Source organism: Oncorhynchus kisutch, linkage group LG13 (genome assembly GCF_002021735.2).
Source record: "Oncorhynchus kisutch isolate 150728-3 linkage group LG13, Okis_V2, whole genome shotgun sequence".
Lineage (NCBI taxonomy): Eukaryota > Metazoa > Chordata > Actinopteri > Salmoniformes > Salmonidae > Oncorhynchus > Oncorhynchus kisutch.
The window spans coordinates 28,542,162-28,562,650 of NC_034186.2; the positions used below are offsets into that span (position 1 = coordinate 28,542,162).

General features: G+C 42.1%; 1 protein-coding gene across 4 annotated transcripts in view; it reads left to right on the forward strand.

The window, feature by feature from the left end:
- Positions 1–924: 924 nt before the first annotated feature.
- Positions 925–20,489, forward strand: part of LOC109902652 (probable phospholipid-transporting ATPase IF) — a 37,570-nt gene continuing 18,005 nt past the window's right edge. For 3 of the 4 annotated variants that reach the window (XM_020499196.2, XM_020499195.2, XM_020499197.2), the window contains exons 1-19: positions 1,003–1,296; positions 7,611–7,727; positions 7,877–7,966; positions 8,343–8,423; positions 8,571–8,678; positions 9,486–9,614; positions 10,185–10,288; positions 10,502–10,549; positions 10,686–10,750; positions 10,880–10,961; positions 11,087–11,237; positions 11,590–11,787; positions 11,885–12,043; positions 12,269–12,447; positions 12,741–12,809; positions 12,917–12,990; positions 13,328–13,431; positions 13,953–14,134; positions 20,192–20,395. In XM_020499196.2, coding sequence (XP_020354785.1) covers positions 1,270–1,296; positions 7,611–7,727; positions 7,877–7,966; positions 8,343–8,423; positions 8,571–8,678; positions 9,486–9,614; positions 10,185–10,288; positions 10,502–10,549; positions 10,686–10,750; positions 10,880–10,961; positions 11,087–11,237; positions 11,590–11,787; positions 11,885–12,043; positions 12,269–12,447; positions 12,741–12,809; positions 12,917–12,990; positions 13,328–13,431; positions 13,953–14,134; positions 20,192–20,395 — 2,171 coding nt within the window. In that variant the 5' untranslated portion in view covers positions 1,003–1,269. Of the gene's footprint in view, positions 1,297–7,610; positions 7,728–7,876; positions 7,967–8,342; positions 8,424–8,570; positions 8,679–9,485; positions 9,615–10,184; positions 10,289–10,501; positions 10,550–10,685; positions 10,751–10,879; positions 10,962–11,086; positions 11,238–11,589; positions 11,788–11,884; positions 12,044–12,268; positions 12,448–12,740; positions 12,810–12,916; positions 12,991–13,327; positions 13,432–13,952; positions 14,135–20,191; positions 20,396–20,489 lie in introns of all 4 variants that reach the window. The other variant, XM_020499194.2, reaches the window with a different exon arrangement.

Genomic DNA, 20,489 nt, shown 5'->3' on the forward strand with positions numbered 1-20,489 from the left:
GTCATATATACATCATTGTTTGAAACACATGGTGCAATAAGTGGATTAATTAGCTAAACAAATATTATAGCAATTATCACTCATTTTAAATTCAAGAAATGTAAATCAATGTAAAATTCCATATCAATCACTTTCCCCCCACCATTTCATCTTTTGAACAAGGACTTTTACAATGAAATGTATTCACCTTTTGACCCGGAAATGGTAGTTTAAATCATGAACACTTGGTATGAATTACGAAAGGTCCTCTAGCTAGACGTTTTAAAACTTTGGGGAATTATCGCCACGTCTGCAACCCGTGGTCACAGCATATAGATCATATTAAATTATTAATATAGGTTGTTCTAATTTCTAATTATATGGGCCACACACAATGATTTATATATACACACCTCACCCAATTGTGTATATCTAGGCCTCACCACAGTTGGCAATATTAGGACTTTAGTTTTGTGCTTTCAAAATAAAAGCCCGCAATAAAACGCTATGCGTATGATACGAATCAATATTTGTTTGCAATTTTGCATCGTGCATGATTTTACGTTTTTATTGTCACATACAACGGATAGGTGCAGTGAAATGTGTTCTTTTACAGGGTCAGCCATAATGTGTGCTTTATAGTCATAGTGCATTGTGATACAAAAATATAACTACATCTGGGGAAAATATAAACTCAAGAGTGGTCTTACTTTTTATAAGATAAATAATATTATTATTTGGAGCACATTGAGAAATGGTTGGCGTCTATGTATATGAATGTAATGAACATTAAAATATTTAAAATAGAAACATAGAAATCACTATTTGGAAGGATGCAGTTTGGAAATGTATTGACTAACTGTATTTATGTTGTATTGCGCAAATTTGGACTGTAGAAAATAATATAGATTGTGTGTTTGTCCCTTTACAACTGGGACGATGTGGTGCCAATCGGTGCTGCGACGTCGAAAGGAGAGCCACAGAGCTGAAAACCGATTGCTCGAGATTCGCAGAGAGGGATGTAGCTGGGCAGGAAGCGCACAGTACAGGACACTCACTAGACATACTTCGTAGCTGTCAGAATATAGCTCAGTGTGTCAGTCACATCAGAAATATTACTTCACGTCATGGGAGAGATCATATTTGATCATATAATCACACAGCCTGGATGTTTTGTGTAACGGACACAAGAAGACGTGCCTGTAAAAGGAATTATTTATGGTTTGGGAAGGTTTTATGGGAGTAGCTAGCTAGCAACTTTGCTGGCTCGTCGGAGGACATTTTGCAAGGATGCTACGGTGGATAAGGCAACAGCTGGTAAGTGAGCCTCTTTGCTAACTTGCTAGTAAGTGTAACGTTACTTCGCTATTGAGAAAGACGTTGATGCACATGAAACAATATGTTGTGGTTGTTTTTGAAGAGTTAAACATCCAACCAGAACTGGGTGCTAGTACCTAAGTTCGCTTAGTAGATAACGTTAGTTAGCAAGCTAGCTAGCTTGTTTGTTTACCAAACATTGGCGTGGCTAGCAGCGAACTAGTAGTAGGTACATGACGCCAGCCAGGCCCACTTATACATTCTACTCAAACTTATTTTGGCTGTCAAGTTTGTTCGCTGGTGTGTCTGATGATCTAGCTAGTAGTAGTTAAGCTGTTTTGACAGTAATAGTTATGCTAAAAACTAACCCGCCAGCTAGTGTAATTAACTATATATTTGGCATTGGACAGTTTAGCCACAGATATGTAACGAGTCGTTATCAATGGTTAACTTACTACCAACTAACTAACTAGGAAGACATTCATTTTAGCCGCTGCATTGAAAAGCCAGACACGCAGGTATATGTTTAGAACTAGCCCAGCATTGTCGTTGTACCACGTAGTTTGCCTAAATCTTAGCCTCAACGCCTAGCTACCTAATTGTCTACAGCAGCATTAGCTAACTAAATCAGATTCTAGAAGGATACGGCTAGCTAGAACATCTACTATTTTCTCTCAATGAATCAGGGTGAAGATGAATTTAAATCAGTTCTAGAGATTAAGTGAAATTTCTATTAATGTGGCACTTACCGAGTCTTCATTTAGCATTTTTCATTTAATTAATGGAATTTCAATTAAAAGTCCTGAATTGACCCTAAACTCAATTGTTAAATACATAGCTAGTGTACAGAAACAATCAACCAACTCTCCCCTTTTTGTCATGAATAATGAATGAATGCTTTTTTTAGTTGTGGTGCAGAACTAAAAAAACAGCCCGCTTGGTGACCTAGCCCTAGTAGTTACTTATGGACTAACATATACTAACATACTGTCTGCCACCTGCAGTAAGTGGAATTCAGCCAACTGCTTAGCTTACAGTTCTTAATGAATACAGAATTTGAGAAGATTATAATGCAAGTGACTGCGCAGTGACCTTGATCTCATGTGAATGTTTGCTTTCAGGAAAAACAAGCAGCTGAGGGGAGTAGATATCTGAGTGATTTCATTGATATAAGTGTTTTCCAACTCCAGTCCTTTAGAACATCCAACAGTACACCTTTTTTTGTAGCCCTGGAACAACATTCCTCATTCAACTCATCAAGGGCTTGATGACTAGTTGAACCAAATGTGCTTGTCCAAGGTTACAGTAAAAATGTATGCTATTGGGTTTACTCGAGGACCAGGGTTTGGAAACGCTGATTTAATACACCACGGAACATTATTTTTCATAGAATGGGCTGAATGTTATCATAGAAGGCTCAGGCTACACACAGTAACTGTCACTATCACCAACCAGCCTAATCCACTGTAAATCGGAATAATATGACATGAGATAATTTTCTTGCTAAATGGGAACATGGCAGGGAATGCCCAGTCTGAGCTGACCTTTTGGAGCTATAGATTTGGATAGTATGGGGAGGGGGGTGGCCAATCCTATCCCAGCTGCTGTTACCTGCACCACACTCAATCCCAGTCCTCACCTCATTAGCTTCACACTGATGGGGTGCCACTCACAGCTGTGCCATCAGACTGAGCCCCAGGATGTGAAATACATTTTATTTTATCAGAAGGCTGTTTTTCATCATGAGAGCCATCTACAAGTTAGGGTATATTGATGAGTAATGGTAGTGTAGAGAGCAACAGTAGCCATTTAAAGTTTGATATTTTCCAGGACCTAGAAACCTACATTGTATGATGACTACCTGGGGGTACAACTGTGTGAGGGATTTGTTTTTACTTGAGAAAATATTTATGTCATTGAGATTGTAACCTATGTCTGATTTGAAAGATTTTCAAATGCAGGAACCAATTATCCACTTTGTTTTGGTGTCAACAGAAGTAAAACAGTCAGTAATGATAATGCTACCATAGGAGTGTCGGTTTACTGACTGCTCAACTCCGAGCATACTGAAATGGGCAAAGGAAACCATATCTTACAACACTGTGTGAAACAACCTGTGGTTTACATGCGTCTCAAGGCAGCCTTGAGCATTGCAGAGGGAGAGAAAGTGTGCAATTTGGCATCCTATTAAGTTGGCATTAGTTTTTAATGAGCTTCTTCATGTTGTGGTTTGTTATTTTGAATTATTACAGCTCGTCATTCATTATCCCCTCCATGTAGCTGGGCTCTGGGTTTCCTTCATGCTGGTAGTTACAGGCTTTGTTAACGCATGAATTAACTTGATATTTCTTTCTAGGCATAGGATGTTCATGTCAGACCAGGTGACAAAATAAATTTCATCGAAGTTGTAGCTTGTCACAGGTAGTAGGCAAACCTAACTATACTAAATACATTTTGTTTTCCACTGTTTTGGTTACTACATGATTCCAAATGTGTTATTTCATAGTTTTGATGTCTTCACTATTATTCTACGATGTAGAAAATAGTAAAAATATAGAAAAACCCTTGAATGAGTAGGTGTGTCCAAACTTTAATTTTTTCGCAGAACAAGGAGTTACTGTATGCAATGAATTAGTAATTCCCTGGCCCAGACAGCCATATTGACACTTGTCTCTCAGAATACTGCTTAGTGGTCACACAATAATTTCCAGAAACTCTCTCAACATGCCTGTCTGGTGAAAAATATAACTCTCTGTGACATTGTCAGCTCACTCCCTCTAAAATTCTAGACAGCAGCACATACTGTATACATCACCTATGATAACAGATGTTTGCTCACCAAGGAGGACAAAGACTGTACTTTTAAATGTGCTTGGGGGTTAACAGCAGAGGCAGATCATGAGATGAGAGCTTTTGCCTGGGTGCAGTGAACATGACCAAGATGGTGTGTGTGTAAGAGTGTTGTGCAAACACAAAAGCCCATTGAGGAGGGCAGGCTGTGACAGTAATTGAATACATGTGTTGCTGTCTGGCCTCAGTGACGTGGCCAACTCATTCTCACACAGTGCAGGCAAGGAATCAGTAAGCACCAGCCTATAGGCCCACTACTTATGAATATGATGCAATGGACAGACAAACGGTCTTTATTGTTATTACCCATCGTGCCCCAGATTAATTTACTCTTTTTAAGTTAAGAACAAATGATTATTTACAATGACGGCCTAGGAACAGTGGGGTTAACTGCCTTGTTCAGGGGCAGAACGACAGATTTTTACCTTGTTAGCTCGGTGATTCGATCTAGCAACCTTTCAGTTACTGGCCCAATGCTCTAACCACTAGGCTACCTGCCGCCCCTCTTGAACATTGTGTACAGAAATGTAATTTTAAGATGGGGCCAGCCTATAGCATTCTAGGATTAGTATTCTAGAGTTTGGGCCTCCTGGGTGGCGCAGTGGTCTAGGGCACTATATCGCAGTGCTAGCTGTGCCACCAGAGACTCTGGGTTCGCACCCAGGCTCTATCGCAGCCGGCCGCGACTGACAGGTCCATGGGGCGACGCACAATTGGCCTAGCGTCGTCCGGGTTACGGAGGGTTTGGCCGGTAGGGATATCCTTGTCTCATCGCGCACTAGCGACTCCTGTGGCGGGCCGGGCGCAGTGCACGCTAACCAGGTCGCGGGTGCACGGTGTTTCCTCCGACACTGGTGCGGCTGGCTTCCGGGTTGAATGCGCGCTGTGTTAAGAAGCAGTGCGGCTTGGTTTGGTTGTGTTTCAGAGGACACATGGCTTTCGACCTTCGTCTCTCCCGAGCCCGTACGGGAGTTGTAGCGATGAGACAAGATAGTAACTACTAACAATTTGATACCACGAAAAGGGGGTTATTGAAGTTATTGACCAGCCGACTAGAGAAGTGTCATTCACTTAAATAAGCTAATTTAGTTTAACATATTCTGTTCAGTACAGTGCTTTGTCTCTGGCTGCAGGCTATATTCAGGCTATGATAATCTAGCCTAAGTGTTTTTCTGACAGATAATCAGGGTGCAAAATAGTGTTTGCAATCAATGTGTTAGGCTATTTAAATATAGAGTAGGGTGTTTTCACATATCGTCCTCTTAAAAGAATTGATCTCAGTCCTCTTTAAAGTGAACTATGGGGTAAAAAAAAAGCAGAAGAACTATGTTCTCTTTGTATGCACACTGCCTTTGAATGAGGACTCAACTCTTTTGCCAGTTCACTTCACCTATTTTGTGGTCCGAGTCAAATCAAGTCAAATCAAATCAAATGTATTTATATAGCCCTTCGTACATCAGCTGATATCTCTGCTGTACAGAAACCCAGCCTAAAACCCCAAACAGTAAGCAATGCAGGTGTAGAAGCACGGTGGCTAGGAAAAACTCCCTAGAAAGGCCAAAACCTAGGAAGAAACCTAGAGAGGAACCAGGCTATGTGGGGTGGCCAGTCCTCTTCTGGCTGTGCCGGGTGGAGATTATAACAGAACATGGCCAAGATGTTCAAATGTTCATAAATGACCAGCATGGTCGAATAACAATACGGCAGAACAGTTGAAACTGGAGCAGCAGCACGGCCAGGTGGACTGGGGACAGCAAGGAGTCATCATGTCAGGTAGTCCTGGGGCATGGTCCTAGGCCTCAGGTCCTCCGAGAGAGAGAAAGAAAGAGAGAAGGAGAGAATTAGCGAACGCACACTTAGATTCACACAGGACACCGAATAGGACAGGAGAAGTACTCCAGATATAACAAACTGACCCTAGCCCCCCGACACAAACTACTGCAGCATAAATACTGGAGGCTGAGACAGGAGGGGTCAGGAGACACTGTGGCCCCATCCGAGGACACCCCCGGACAGGGCCAAACAGGAAGGATATAACCCCACCCACTTTGCCAAAGCACAGCCCCCACACCACTAGAGGGATATCTTCAACCACCAACTTACCATCCTGAGACAAGGCTGAGTATAGCCCACAAAGATCTCCGCCATGGCACAACCCAAGGGGGGGCGCCAACCCAGACCGGATGACCACATCAGTGAATCAACCCACTTACATTCACATTGCTATATTTAGAAAGGACCCAAGATCTTTTTCCAATATTCACTCCATGCACTCTGGGTTTTTCCATCAGAATGTTTTATTGGAGAGCTAGATGTACCTACTTACATTTAGGAAGATAATAGATTGCATTTAGTTAGATGAACTTTCGCACCGCCATTTCCTGGTTGATTAAATTCTAATAGTTTGCCTAATTTCAGTTTGTGACCAAGCAAGTATAGTGTAGATAATCATTGTACCATCTAAACCCCTGTGAAATATCTTTCCCATAACCAAAAATATTGTATTTTCAGCCTGGGAGGCATAGAAATATCGCATAGAACAGATCTGCCGCGTAGACTTGTCTTCAATGAGAATGACAGATCTATAACTTTCATTTATATGTGAATTTGGTCAGGTCACCAAAGAAGTTATATATAGCAGCTTTAAAATATGATCCATAATAATTGTAATCAGAAGATACTATTAACATGTAAATATTGTTAAGAGAATAAATAGCAGAAAACTGCAGATTAAATAATACTGTAATTGAAAATTGTACACCCAATGTAGGCTACTGCCCCTAGAATATATTTTGTACCCTATGTTGTGATTCTCACCAAGTATGTTGGTGTCTTCTCACACTATTCAAACCACACAATTGAAAAAACGGCTTATGAAGCTCTCTTAGCTTATAGATCACATATTGCAAACAAATATTCTGAATTTAAAAACATATTTTAGAATTTCTGTGCATCCTTGACAATTGCTAATCAATAGGCCTACCCCAAAACAGCACACACTTTTTCCCCAGGAAACTGCACATCTTCTCTGTCTTGTGGCACCAATGTGAGATACTTTTAAGCAGGGGAACAGTGTTGCAGTAGTCTAGTGTGTGGGGTGGGAAGAATGACAATGGAACCTGGGGAGCTTTGTGTTCACATTGCTCTAAAAAAGGGAAACGGACCACGGAATTCAAGCAAACCGAACTCAGACCACCACTTGATGGTCTCAGTTTGGTTAGCTTCGGAGGCTCTTTTTAGACTGGTCTGAGTTCCTTTAGTGTTCACACTGCACAAAAAAATTAAGCAAACCGCAGTAAGTTCACAAAGATTGTCTGAAAGGGACAAAGTGTGAACACCCTAACTTTTGAAAAACATTGTATAATTTTTCTGACCAGTCTCTAGATAAAAGTTGCCCATATTGGTCCTGAGTGAGTGGTAGAAGTTTGACCTGTTCCTTACCCCCTCCTCTCTCTCTCCTCCAGGGCTTTGACCCTCCCCATCAAAGTGACACCAGAACGGTTTACATCGCAAACCGCTTTCCCCAACATGGCCATTATGTCCCTCAGCGGTTTGCAGACAACAGAATCATATCATCCAAGGTAAGGCAGTGGTGTTGAACACCTAGGTTTTGTGTCAAGAGCAACAACAAATGTTCAAGTTACGCAACCATTTTATTTCAGTGCCAAACAACTCACACTTTGATGTTCTTGTTCTCTCCTCCCCTTCCGGCCCCCAATCCCCGCTTTAGTACACCGTTTGGAATTTTGTTCCCAAAAACCTGTTTGAACAGTTCAGAAGAATAGCCAATTTTTATTTTCTCATCATATTCCTGGTTCAGGTAAGGGCTTGCCTCAGCACCCAGTCTACCATATTTATAACTGTTACTAGCCTAAATACTATACTATTACTAAATATCGTGCTAAAAATATTGCTGTGTGCTCTTGAGCGTACTGTGCCCGGAGGTCCCTAACAGCTAACCTTCGGTATTCATCAGGCTACTCTTAGAAGCCACACTTTGGTTTCTGCTTTCTGTGGCCGCCACTGTGTCCAATTCTAAATTTGTTGTTTCGTTATACTTAGTCAATATTCATGAAGCATTTTCTGCAATAAGAATGGCTTCAGCTTACGAATGGCCAGTGTGCTTTCATGTTAAATTAGGAAATGACACTATTGCCAACTGTTTTCTCCTTTGACATAATCTCTTTATTTTGCAGCTAATGATAGACACCCCCACTTCCCCTGTCACCAGCGGACTTCCTCTGTTCTTTGTCATTACAGTAACTGCCATCAAACAGGTGAGAGCAGTAACAGGTTTAATTCCTCTTTTCTTATCAACAGTAGATCCAAGAAATTGAATGTGGTTACTTATCAAACATACTGTACTTTGTCTGGATGTCAGAATGTCTAGATGGTTAAATCTCATCCCTTCCTCCATCACTCAGGGCTATGAGGACTGGCTGAGGCACAAGGCGGACAACGAGGTGAACGGGGCGCCTGTGTTTGTGGTGCGCAGTGGCAGCCTCGTGCAGACCCGCTCAAAGAACATCCGAGTGAGTCACCGTGGTGTCATAATGAGTCCTGCCTTAACACTTAGCATACCCTACACCCACATTTCAGACAAACGGCTACATTTCATGTATCTCCCACTTTTGGCTGGTGCTTTGTACCACTGTGTTAAAGATTTGTCAGAAAGCCAGGAATGTAAAACTAATGTACCACCCACAGTCTCAGGTGTTACATTCTTTGTTTAAATGTTGTTACTCACTATTCCGTGTGAAATGTCTTCACTGGGTAGTTATTGAATAAGATGATTTGTTCCCAATTAACAAATGTTAGAGATGGCTAGCCAATGTTAAATATCAGCACTCTCCATTCATGTACTCTAATAATTCAAAGGTAAAATAAATCACACATTAAAGATGGAATCCGCAGTACGGGAACCCCCCCCCCCCCCCCCCCATGGTAAAAATTATTGCAGTACATATTGTGCTCTTGTATAGCACGGGCAGTGATGTCTGAGGGGAAAAACTGTTTGTTTGCAGGAACTTCTTTGTTGTAATATAGCAAATGGGCGTGGCAGTTTCACCATTAAGTATTCTAGCTTTAAACTGCCAGAAGAATACGTGATTTCAAGTGCTCTTTTAGTTTGTTTTTCTTTCACGGTTCTGCAGATGCGATGTAGCAGTTTTCACATGGGGAAAGGTTTTCTCTTTTTAAAACCGTGCATGGTGGCATTCACTATTGAACTAGACTGTCTAGTCTTCAGAAAATATTGGATTCTGAGGTCGTGGATATCATGGGAGAGTTTTGCTCCTCATTAATCTGTTGTGACATGTCTGTCTGTGTTGTCTGCTCAGGTGGGGGACATAGTCCGGGTGGCCAAAGATGAGACGTTCCCAGTGGACCTGGTCCTCTTATCATCAGACCGAGCTGAGGGGACATGTCACATCACCACCACCAGCCTGGATGGAGAGACTAATCTAAAGGTTGGGCTTTTAATCTTCCGTCCCCACTCTCACTTTCTCTCTCTGAGCCCCTCCATGATAGTACTTGTGCAGTCTGAGACATCTCATGTTTTTGCCAGAGGCAATATATCTAATTATCTGCTTCTAATCAAAATGCTTGTGCCAAATAAGTTAATCAATTTTTTTTTACATTTTGTGAAATGTATTTTTTGTCAGTTTTTTTCTTGTGCAATCTTAGGGGTGCAGCCTCTCTGTCATCAGCATTCAGTTCCAGCTACTTGTATTTTATGGCTGTTTGCAATAATGACATGAGAATGCAATGGGGGATGGAATCGCTTTCTCACTGAGTGGGTTTTAGCACCAGATTGGATTTTGCCTCTCAAGCAGTCAGTGATTCAGTTAAATTATAAATGTAAACCTAGCAAGCCTCGTGGCCTCTTTAACCTGTTCACCAGTAGACAAAGGCTGGCGCTGTAAGGGATGCATTCCTTTCTAAATCATTATAATGTACACTGACATTTCTTTGCTTTTAAGGCTTACTGTCCCTCTCCTTGATTGTATCCTTACGCTCTGCTCTCTGTGGTCCTGTAGACTCACTACTCTGTGCCGGAGACGTTGGTGTCTCAGTCGGTGTCCAGGCTGGAGGCACTACATGCTGTGCTGGAGTGTCAGCAGCCAGATGCAGATCTGTACAGGTAAGGTACAGTCACCCTGCGCTCAATCGCCAGTCAGAACGCTGAGCTCTTCTTTCACTGACCCCGGAACTGAACAGGACTATTTATTATTTCTCACATTCACATTTCTACTGGCTGGAATGGAGGTATTTTTTTAGGGTTGAATGACGTGACTGTTGGTGTTGCAGTTTCTCTGTTACTCTCCCCACTCAGCAGAAATGCTTCTACTTTCAGGTTTGTCGGGCGAATAACAGTAACACAACAAGGAGAAGAGATTGTAAGGTGAGATTGCAAAATTCGCCAATTCTAGTTTTTATCTGGGTTGCATGGGTGGAATGGCACAAATTGTTTCTATTTTCTGTTGAAAAAAAACAAGTTATTCTGTTGTATCATTCACTATTTGTCTCTGCGTCATTAGACCCCTTGGACCCGAAAACCTACTGCTTCGGGGAGCAAGACTAAAAAATACCAAAGAAATTTTTGGTAAGTACCTTCTGGCTCATTGTTGCCATCCATATTGTTGTCTGTCCTCAGTTATCCTCTGTTGAACTCAGTTTCCCAGTTGGTTGTTGTCTATGCAGGGTTCAGTAGAGTTCCACTCTTGATTTACAGGTGTGGCAGTTTACACTGGGATGGAGTCCAAGATGGCCCTGAACTACAAGTGCAAATCCCAGAAGCGCTCTGCAGTAGAGAAGTGCGCATTAGGACATTTGCACCTCTAAAACAACTCTGAACACTTCTGAGTTTCCTCTTCTCAGGTTTCAGGTTCATCTCTATGTACACCAGACAGTGTGTGTATCTGTGCTGTTTTTCCCTCAGGTCCATGAACACCTTTCTGCTCATATACCTGGGCATCCTGCTGTTTGAGGCGATCCTCAGCACCATCCTGAAGTACGCCTGGCAGGCTGAGAACAAATGGGACGAGCCCTTCTACAACCAGAAGACGGAGCAGGAGAGAAACAGCAGCCAGGTCAGTCACTGTCTGAGACTTTATTCACGCTGATACGTTATGGTCTATAACAGAGGATCTTAGATTTCATAGGATTCTTGGATACTTGTTATTTGCAAATAGTTTGTGGTTTTGGGGGATAATGTGTTGAAGGAGGTGGGAAGATGTGTTATATTTCCAACATCTCTTGGTGTGGCTTCCCATACAGTAGCAGTGGGTATGACTCAACGTATTGTGACAGGATATAAGCGAAAGTGCCTCTCATCCTGACAGTCAATAAGAAAGATGCTCTCCTAAAATCTCTGTTTGCTTTCCAATGAGGTCTCAAGCCATTTGTCGTGTGTTCATCTACCACCCACTTCCTTGTTGACAGATCCTGAAGTTCATCTCTGATTTCCTGGCATTTCTGGTCCTCTACAACTTCATCATCCCCATCTCGCTCTACGTCACTGTGGAGATGCAGAAGTTCTTGGGCTCGTTTTTCATTGGCTGGGACTTGGACCTCTATCACGAGGAGAGTGACCAGATGGCTCAGGTCAACACATCCGATCTGAACGAGGAGCTGGGACAGGTACGGGCACCAAGCACTTCGCTGTAGGTCTCAACATCATAGCTGAGTTAGTTTGTGTGAGTGTGTAATGATCAGCCTCTGTTTATTTCTATTCTAGGTAGAATACGTATTTACAGATAAAACCGGCACCCTGACGGAGAACGAGATGCTGTTCCGTGAATGTTCAATCAACGGTATCAAATATCAGGAAATCAATGGAAAGCTTGTACCTGAGGGAATGACGGATGACTTGCCTGACCGATCTGTGTCTCCTCTGGTAAACACCATTAAAACCTAACATATTGCCCAAGTGACTTGTGACAGTATTTATCCATTCACTGTCTGTCCATTCATGAAATATACAGGTTATGTCTGCATTTCTACCCATGTGTTATACTTGTGTTCATTGACTATCCTCCTGGCTTTGGCCCGTCAGTGGTTTGATGACTCTAGGTACTGTACTCATGTCTGTCTGTTTGTCTCTCTGTCTGTCACCTCTCAGAGTCGGGAGGAGTTGCTGTTCCTAAAGGCAGTGTCACTGTGCCACACAGTGCAGATCAGCTACGAGCAGCCAGGCGACGGCCCGGGGGATCCCTTCTCCCACGCTAATGGCTTCTCCTCCCAGATGGAGTACTATGCCTCCTCGCCGGACGAGAAAGCACTGGTGGAAGCCACGAAAAGGTACCCAGGAGGATAGCTGTCATGACGTGCTGTTCAACCCATTTGTACGGTTGTTGGTGAATAAAATTAATATCTATAGATATGACCAGTGCTGGTCTCCCAGATAATTTTGGACATACAAGCACTCAGACAAATTAACATTTATTGCGACAAATGGTTTTCAAGGTTCAGCACATTCCAGACCACATTCCAGAGCTAGTTGACCATGCATTACAGTTAGGGTCATGTATGGGAAACAGTCTGCATGTTAGTATTTATGGTCAGCAATGTCACATGATCAAATTGAATTGCAGGATGGGGGTAACCTTCATTGGTAGCCACGGAGAAGCTATGGAAATAAAAACATTTGGAAAGCCAGAAAAGTAAGTATAATTTTGTATGATTGAAGAGTCCATGGCATTTTGTGTAGATGATGAACCTGTACTGTGCATAACAAGTGATGTAATGCCTGTAATTCCTTGTCCCACAGGTTTAAACTACTCCATGTACTAGAGTTTGATGCAAACAGAAGGAGAATGAGTGTCATATTACAGACACCCACAGGTATATTAGACTTGAATGGCTCATTCATAAATGTTGTATTAGCATTTCATTACAGGAGGTCCTCTATAGCTCAGTTGGTAGAACATGACTCTTGCAACGTCAGGATAGTGGATTTGATTCCCGGGACTACCCATACATTTTTTTTGAGTATGTACTTATGACTGACTGTAAATCGCTTTGGAATAAAGCATCTGCTAAAATGGCATGTAATTCGATAGATGTTACCCACCTTTTGATTTAGTCCTGTAATGTGGTTTCAGTCAATTTCCCTGTATTTCATATAGGCCAAGACTGATTATAACAACTAATTTGCAATATATTTGGTCTATTGCTGTAGGGGAAAAAGTACTATTTACAAAGGGAGCGGAGTCCGCTATTCTTCCTTTTACTACAAGTGGAGAAATCAACAAAACAAGAGTACATGTAGATGAATTTGCCTTGGTGAGTATACCACATCAAATCATATTAGACTAGGAACTATTTCCAGCCCTTATGTGCAGCAGATTTTTGCTATGCTGAATGCTGTCTTTTATTATCTGTAGTGAAGAGCGCACCAGTGCAGCTGGGACACTTTCTGTCTGAAATGAACACATGGGTACTTGGTTGCTCACGCACACATGGACAACCTCACATACCACATTTTCATTCCACAAGATTGGAGATACATTTCACACTTGTCTGAAAAAAGTCCACACATTTTTCCATGTGTGGGCTCTCGATGGCGTAAAAAAAAAAATATATATATATAATATTGCACTGTAAAGATTATTTTGGTCCTTTCCCCCCCAGACTCCCCCACCAAAATCAATAAATCCTGCTTCTTAACGGTTAATTTATCCAGACATCAGGATCTATTGAGAGATTGTTTTTGATTTGTAACTGGCAGGTGTGTGGTTATCTGATATAGAGCCCATCCCTGACAGCTTCTCATTTCTTTCTATTTCCCCTCTTCCCCTCTCCAGAAGGGCCTGCGGACGTTGGTGGTGGCCTGCAGACACTTCAGTGTGGAGGAGTATGAGGAGGTGGACCAGCGGCTCCACAAGGCCCGCACGGCCCTGCAGCAGAGAGAGGAGAGGCTGGCTGAAGTATTTAGCTTCATAGAGAAGGACCTGGAGCTGCTGGGAGCCACTGGGGTGGAAGACAAGTATGTCAACAACACTGTGGTGCATGTCTGGTCATGGGTTAGTTAATTGTGAAACCAAGCAATGTTATCTGAAAGGGTTGGGCTATTTGAACAATCGATCAGTAGAGTTTAACATACAGTGCCTTCAGAAAGTATTCACACCCCTTGACTGATTTCCTATTTTGTTGTTACAGCCTGAATTCAAAATGGATTAAATCATGTTTTTAGATTTTTGAAATGCAGAAATATCTGTTTAACATAAGTATTCACACCCCTGAGTCAATACATATTAGAATCACCTTTGGCAGTGATTACAGCTGTGAGTCTTTCTGGTTAAGTCTCTAAGGGCTTTGCACACCTGAGGCATCATTTATCAATATTGCGTAGAAACTGTTCTAAAATACTACTTTCCAACGGAATTTAGAATGTTCCTATGCATAGAAAAAGTAATTTGCACACCAGTACGAGAGAACCATTGATATAAATACCAATTGTTCTTAACCTCGGTGCTCATGCAGGACTTTGGCTATTTGCATTTCTAAACGTCCCTAATTAACCAATAAGGGTCAGAATCATCCCTTTAAAGCCTGTGTGTAATATACAATGCTGTACCATGAAATACATTGCAAGCAAAAAAAGTGAAATTCTCCAAGACTGAAATCGAAGTGCTAGTGTCATTGTACTTCAAATAAGTAGGCAACACTCACCAATGAGCCATCCATCCTCAACAGCCCCCTCCTGTAGCCTTATAGGCCAACATTGCTGTTCTGCAGAATGAATTGAGTCGTGCGTACCACATGGCCACCTTGTCATCATATTCAGTAGGTTATGTGATGCGCAAAAGACGCTATCACATGCACATTAAGAGTGGAAGCTGTTTCTGTTCACATAGTTGCACTTGTTTTGGGATGGTGCTTTTATGGCAATGTGGGTGCTGTCTATTGCTCCGTTTGTATTTGGGAACCCATTGATGGCAAAGAAACCCCTCTTGACTTCAACTTGTTGTGCGATGGTGTATGGAAATTGTATGTTACAGTTCGTTTTGCTGATGATTGCATCCAGAACATTAGCTCATTGAGGGCTGTGAGATGCCAATCGACCAGCACCGCGTGAAAAGTGCTAGTTGCCAAAAACACGAGGGTGGATGGCGCTTGGATGTTGCACAGGAATGTCATGTTTGCCATTTTTAAAGTAGGTCTTAAATCCTCGCAAAGATCCTATAAGATTAGTTTGAGGAAACAATATCTGATGAGCCAATCTGTACTTTCTACAAAAAAAGTCCCATCTGTCTCTAAAAACGCGCTCTCTGCGAAATGCAGCGCGTGCCAAATCTTCCAACAGAGCAAAATCAGCCTCTCATTCGATTTCACAGTAGCTGTCTTTTTATAGTATTTCAACAATGGTTTTTCTTTCACACGTGCCTCTAATTTAACTCATTACTGTACTTCATATGGATTATTATTGTAACAAATGCACTGATGAGGTCAAATGATATGCTGCATGAATTCAAAATAGAAATACAATGGAATCGAAAAATGATTTAACATGGCTCTAGAGGCACATCACTTCCTCCTCTGTTCCTTTTCCACAGATTGTTTACCTTAACAGATCATTGTGACTCATCACCTCCGTGCAGCAGGAGCCTCCCTGGGTCGGGGGCTGGGCTCAGTCCTCCTGAACCTAATGCACTTAGCCAATCAAACATGACTCATGCCTTTCTTCATGCAGCCCTACAACGTGTCAGTCACCTAGTGTGCTGCTGAGCATAAAGACATTGCACACGTGCTGCTGGAATGAGATGGTGCTCTGAATTTTGGGATCTAGGCTCTGTTAAGATTGGTTAGAGGCAGATCTCTAGAAAGGATCAGGATCCAACATTCAAGCTAGTTTTTATGTGATTGTGTTGTTAAGGGGCCTGTCAAAATAAAATGTGATTGGGCGTACGCATGCTCCAATAAAACAATAATGTAACAAAGGCTCAACTGCCATCTGCATCTAGGTTGGTTTTGAGTACATCTTAAGGCGACTAATCATGTCTAAGCTGATTACAACATTTATTAAATAGAATCCCTCAGACTGGTGTAGCTCCCTGTCAGTCACACATGCTGAACAGTGGCCATGGAGACACTGAAAATCAATTCAGTTTATTTGTCACATGCGCCCAATACAACAGGTGTAGACTTGGGGCTCCCAAGGGGCGCAGTGGTCTAAGACACTGCATCTCAGTGCTAGAGGTCACTCCAGACAAACTGGTTCGAATCCAGACTGTATCACAACTGGCCGTGATTGGGAGTCCTATAGGGCGGCGCATAATTGGCCCAGCGTTGTCCGAGTTTGGCCGGTGTAGGCAGTCATTGTAAATAAGAATTTGTTCTTATTTAGTAAATAATTTCTGAACTGACTTGCCTAGTTAAATAAAAAAAATTGACCTTTAATGCAGTTCAAGAAATTATTTACTAAATAAACTAAAGTAATAAAATAATAAGTAACGCAATAAAATAACAATAACGAAGTTATATACAGGGGGTACCGGTACCAAGTTAATGTACGGGGGTACAGGTTAATCAAGGTAATGTAGGTAGGGGTAAAGTGACTATGCATAGATAATAAACAGCAAGTAGCAGCAGTGTAAATAATCCAGTCGCCATTTAATTAATTGTTCAGCAATGTTATGGCTTGGGGGTAGAAATTGTTAAGGAGCCTTTTGGACCTAGATCGCTCTGGTACCGTTTGCCATGTTGTAGCAAAGAGAACAGTATGACATGGGTGAGTGACAGCACCTAGTATATTGGTCCTAGATGACAGGAAGCTTGGCCCCAGTGATATACTGGGCAGTACACACTACCCTCTGTAGCGCCTTACGGTCGGATGCCGAGCAGTTGCCATACCAGGCATTGATGCAACCATGCTCTCGGTGGTAGAGCTGTTGAACTTTTTGAGGATTCGAGGACCCATGCCAAGTCTCCTGAGGGGGAAAGGTGTTGGCCGTCCCCCTTTACGACTGTCTTGGTGTGTTTGTACCATGATAGTTTGTTGGTGGTGAGGACACCAAGGAACTTGAAACTCTCTCGACCTGCTCCACTACAGCCCCGTCGATGTGAATGGGGGCATGTTCTGCCCTCCTTTTCCTGTAGTCCACGATCAGCTCCTTTGTCTTTCTTACGTTGAGGGAGAAGTTGTTGTCCTGGCACCACACTGCCAGGTCTCTGACCTCCTCCCTATAGGCTGTCTCATTGTTGGTGAAGCAGAGGCAGTCTGGGTTTGGTCAGTGGCAATCCAGGAGAGACTGTTGACGTTTTGAGTGTGTGTGTGCTTGCTCTGTAGTGAGACCCAGACAGACCACACCATCTGCCTGTGACGCAGCCCAGTCTCCTCTCTCTTTCTCTCTCCTCTAATTAATTCCCCCTCCGGCGAACAAGGTGCTTATAGAACTTCTCGCTCAGAGGATGCTGCTCTGCTCACCCCCAAAAAAGGAACGAGCCTCTACATTATTGAGGATATGATCAATCTTAAGCACCCTCTCTTAGCCTCTTAATCAGTCTGGCTTTTACCACCTAACTTTAACATTTCTATCGCAACATCATCTCTGTATTCATACTGCAGTGCCGCTTGTGAACAACGTGCTTGATAGGGCTGTAACGACACCAGTATCGTAGACGTGGATAGTATAGACTATCCACCTCTACGCTGATTACTACATTTCTTACATGGAATGCCTCAGCTAGGGCTGTGACGATACCAGTATAGCAATATTTTTTCCATGGCAAAAAATGAAAACGCAAAGTAAACTCTTTGGTCCTTTTAAAAACCTGCCATATGTAAAATATTGTATGCTATAGCTTGGGAAATAAATACATGTGACTCTGGATGAAAACATAATGATGTTTGTTTCAAACATTAGGGCTGAATAATCAAATAAAATGTTATTGGTTGCATACACATTTTGCAGATCTTATCGCGGGTGTAGCAAAAGCCAACACCTCATTTGGCCGCCTTTCGTTCCAGTACTCTGCTGCCTGTGACTGGAACGAATTGCAAAAATCGCTGAAGTTGGAGACTTTTATCTCCCTCACCAACTTCAAACATCAGCTATCTGAGCAGCTAACCGATCGCTGCAGCTGTACATAGTCTATTGGTAAATAGCCCACCCTTTTTCACCTACCTCATCCCCATACTGTTTTTATTTATTTACTTTTCTGCTCTTTTGCACACCAATATCTCTACCTGTACATGACCATCTGATCATTCATCACTCCAGTGTTAATCTGCAAAATTGTAATTATTTGCCTACCTCCTCATGCCTTTTGCACACATTGTATATAGACTCCCCCTTTGGTTTCTACTGTGTTATTGACTTGTTAATTGTTTACTCCATGTGTAACTCTTTGTTGTCTGCTCACACTGCTATGCTTTATCTTGGCCAGGTCGCAGTTGCAAATGAGAACTTGTTCTCAACTAGCCTACCTGGTTAAATAAAGGTGAAATAAAAAAATGCTTACACTACTGTTCAAAAGTTTGGGGTCACTTAGAAATGTCCTTGTTTTTCAAAGAAAAACACTTTAAAATGACATCAAATTTATCAGAAATATTGTGTCGACATTTTTTATGTTGTAAATGACTATTGTAGCTGGAAAATGTAATAACTACATAGGCGTACAGAGGCCCATTGTCAGCAACCATCACTCCTGTGTTCCAATGGCACGTTGTGTTAGCTAATCCAAGTTTATCATTTTAAAAGGCCAATTGATCATTAGAAAACCCGTTTGCAGTTACAGTGGGGCAAAAAAGTATTTAGTCAGCCACCAATTGTGCAAGTTCTCCCACTTAAAAAGATGAGAGGCCTGTAATTTTCATCATAGGTACATTTCAACTATGACAGACAAAATTAGAAGAAAAAAAATCCAGAAAATCACATTGTAGGATTTTTTAAATTAATTTATTTGCAAATTATGGTGGAAAATAAGTATTTTACTCATCATAAATGTTGATGAAAAGTGTTTTATATACTTCTTAATGCAACCGCTGTGTCAGATTTTTTAAAAACTTTACGGAAAAAGCAAACCAAGAAATAATCTGAGTACAGCAGCAAAAAAAGATATCCGCCATATTGTGTAGTCAGAAATGGCATTCTAAATATTCACTTACCTTTGATGATCTTCATCAGAATGCACTCTAAGGAATCCCAGTTCCACGATAAATGTTTAATTTGTTCGATAATGTCCATAATTTATTTCCAAATAGCTTCTTTTGTTAGCGCGTTCAATCCAAACGCGCGTTCAGGTCCAGCCGAACGTCGGACGAAAAGTTCAAAAAGTGATATTGCAGCCCGTAGAAACTTGTCTAACTAAGTATAGAATCAATCTTTAGGATGTTTTTATCATAAATGTTCAATAATGTTCCAACCGGAGAATTCCTATGTCTGTAGAAAAGCAATGGAACGAGAGCTAACTCTCTCGTAACCGTGCCTCAGAGCCTGTGGCACTCTGCCAGACACCTGGCTCAATCAGCTCTCATTTGCCCCCACTTCACAGTAGAAGCCTCAAACAAGGTTCTAAAGACTGTTGACATCTAGTGATAGCCTTAGGAAGTGCACTATGACCCCATTTACACTGTATATTGGAATGGCAAAGAGTTGAAAAACTACAAACCTCAGATTTCCCACTTCCTGGTTGGATTTTTCTCAGGTTTTCGCCTGCCATATGAGTTCTGTTATTCTCGCAGACATCATTCAAACAGTTTTAGAAACGTCAGTGTTTTCTATCCAATAATATGCATATATTAGCATCTGGGACAGAGTAACAGGCAGTTTACTCTGGGCACCTTATTCATCCAAGCTACTCAATACTGCCCCCCTGTCACCAAGAAGTAAGTTGTTTGCCTCCTGTGGTGGAAGGATGAAAATTGAGGTTGAAAGAAAAATAAACTAACTCTGTTTCTTGTACTGCAATCAGTGTGCGTACACTCACAGAAACCCTCCCTACTGTTTAAAGTAAATGAACCACCTCTGGTTCTACCTTTTTCGGTCTTTTATATGGCAGAGAGGCTAACGTGCTGTGACTGGTATGTCTGTGTCCCCAGGCTGCAGGAGAAGGTCCAGGAGACCATTGAGGCGCTGCGCCTGGCTGGGATCAAGGTGTGGGTGCTGACCGGGGACAAGCACGAGACAGCGGTCAGTGTCAGCCTCTCCTGCGGCCACTTCCACCGCACCATGAACATCCTGGAGCTGGTGCAGCAGAAGTCTGACAACGAGTGTGCCGAGCAGCTCCGACAACTGGCAAGGAGGTAGGACACTTTTACTCACATACAGTCACAGTCACCATGTTTCCCCATGATCTTCATGTCACTCACTCACTATGTCTGTGATCCATGTTGTGTC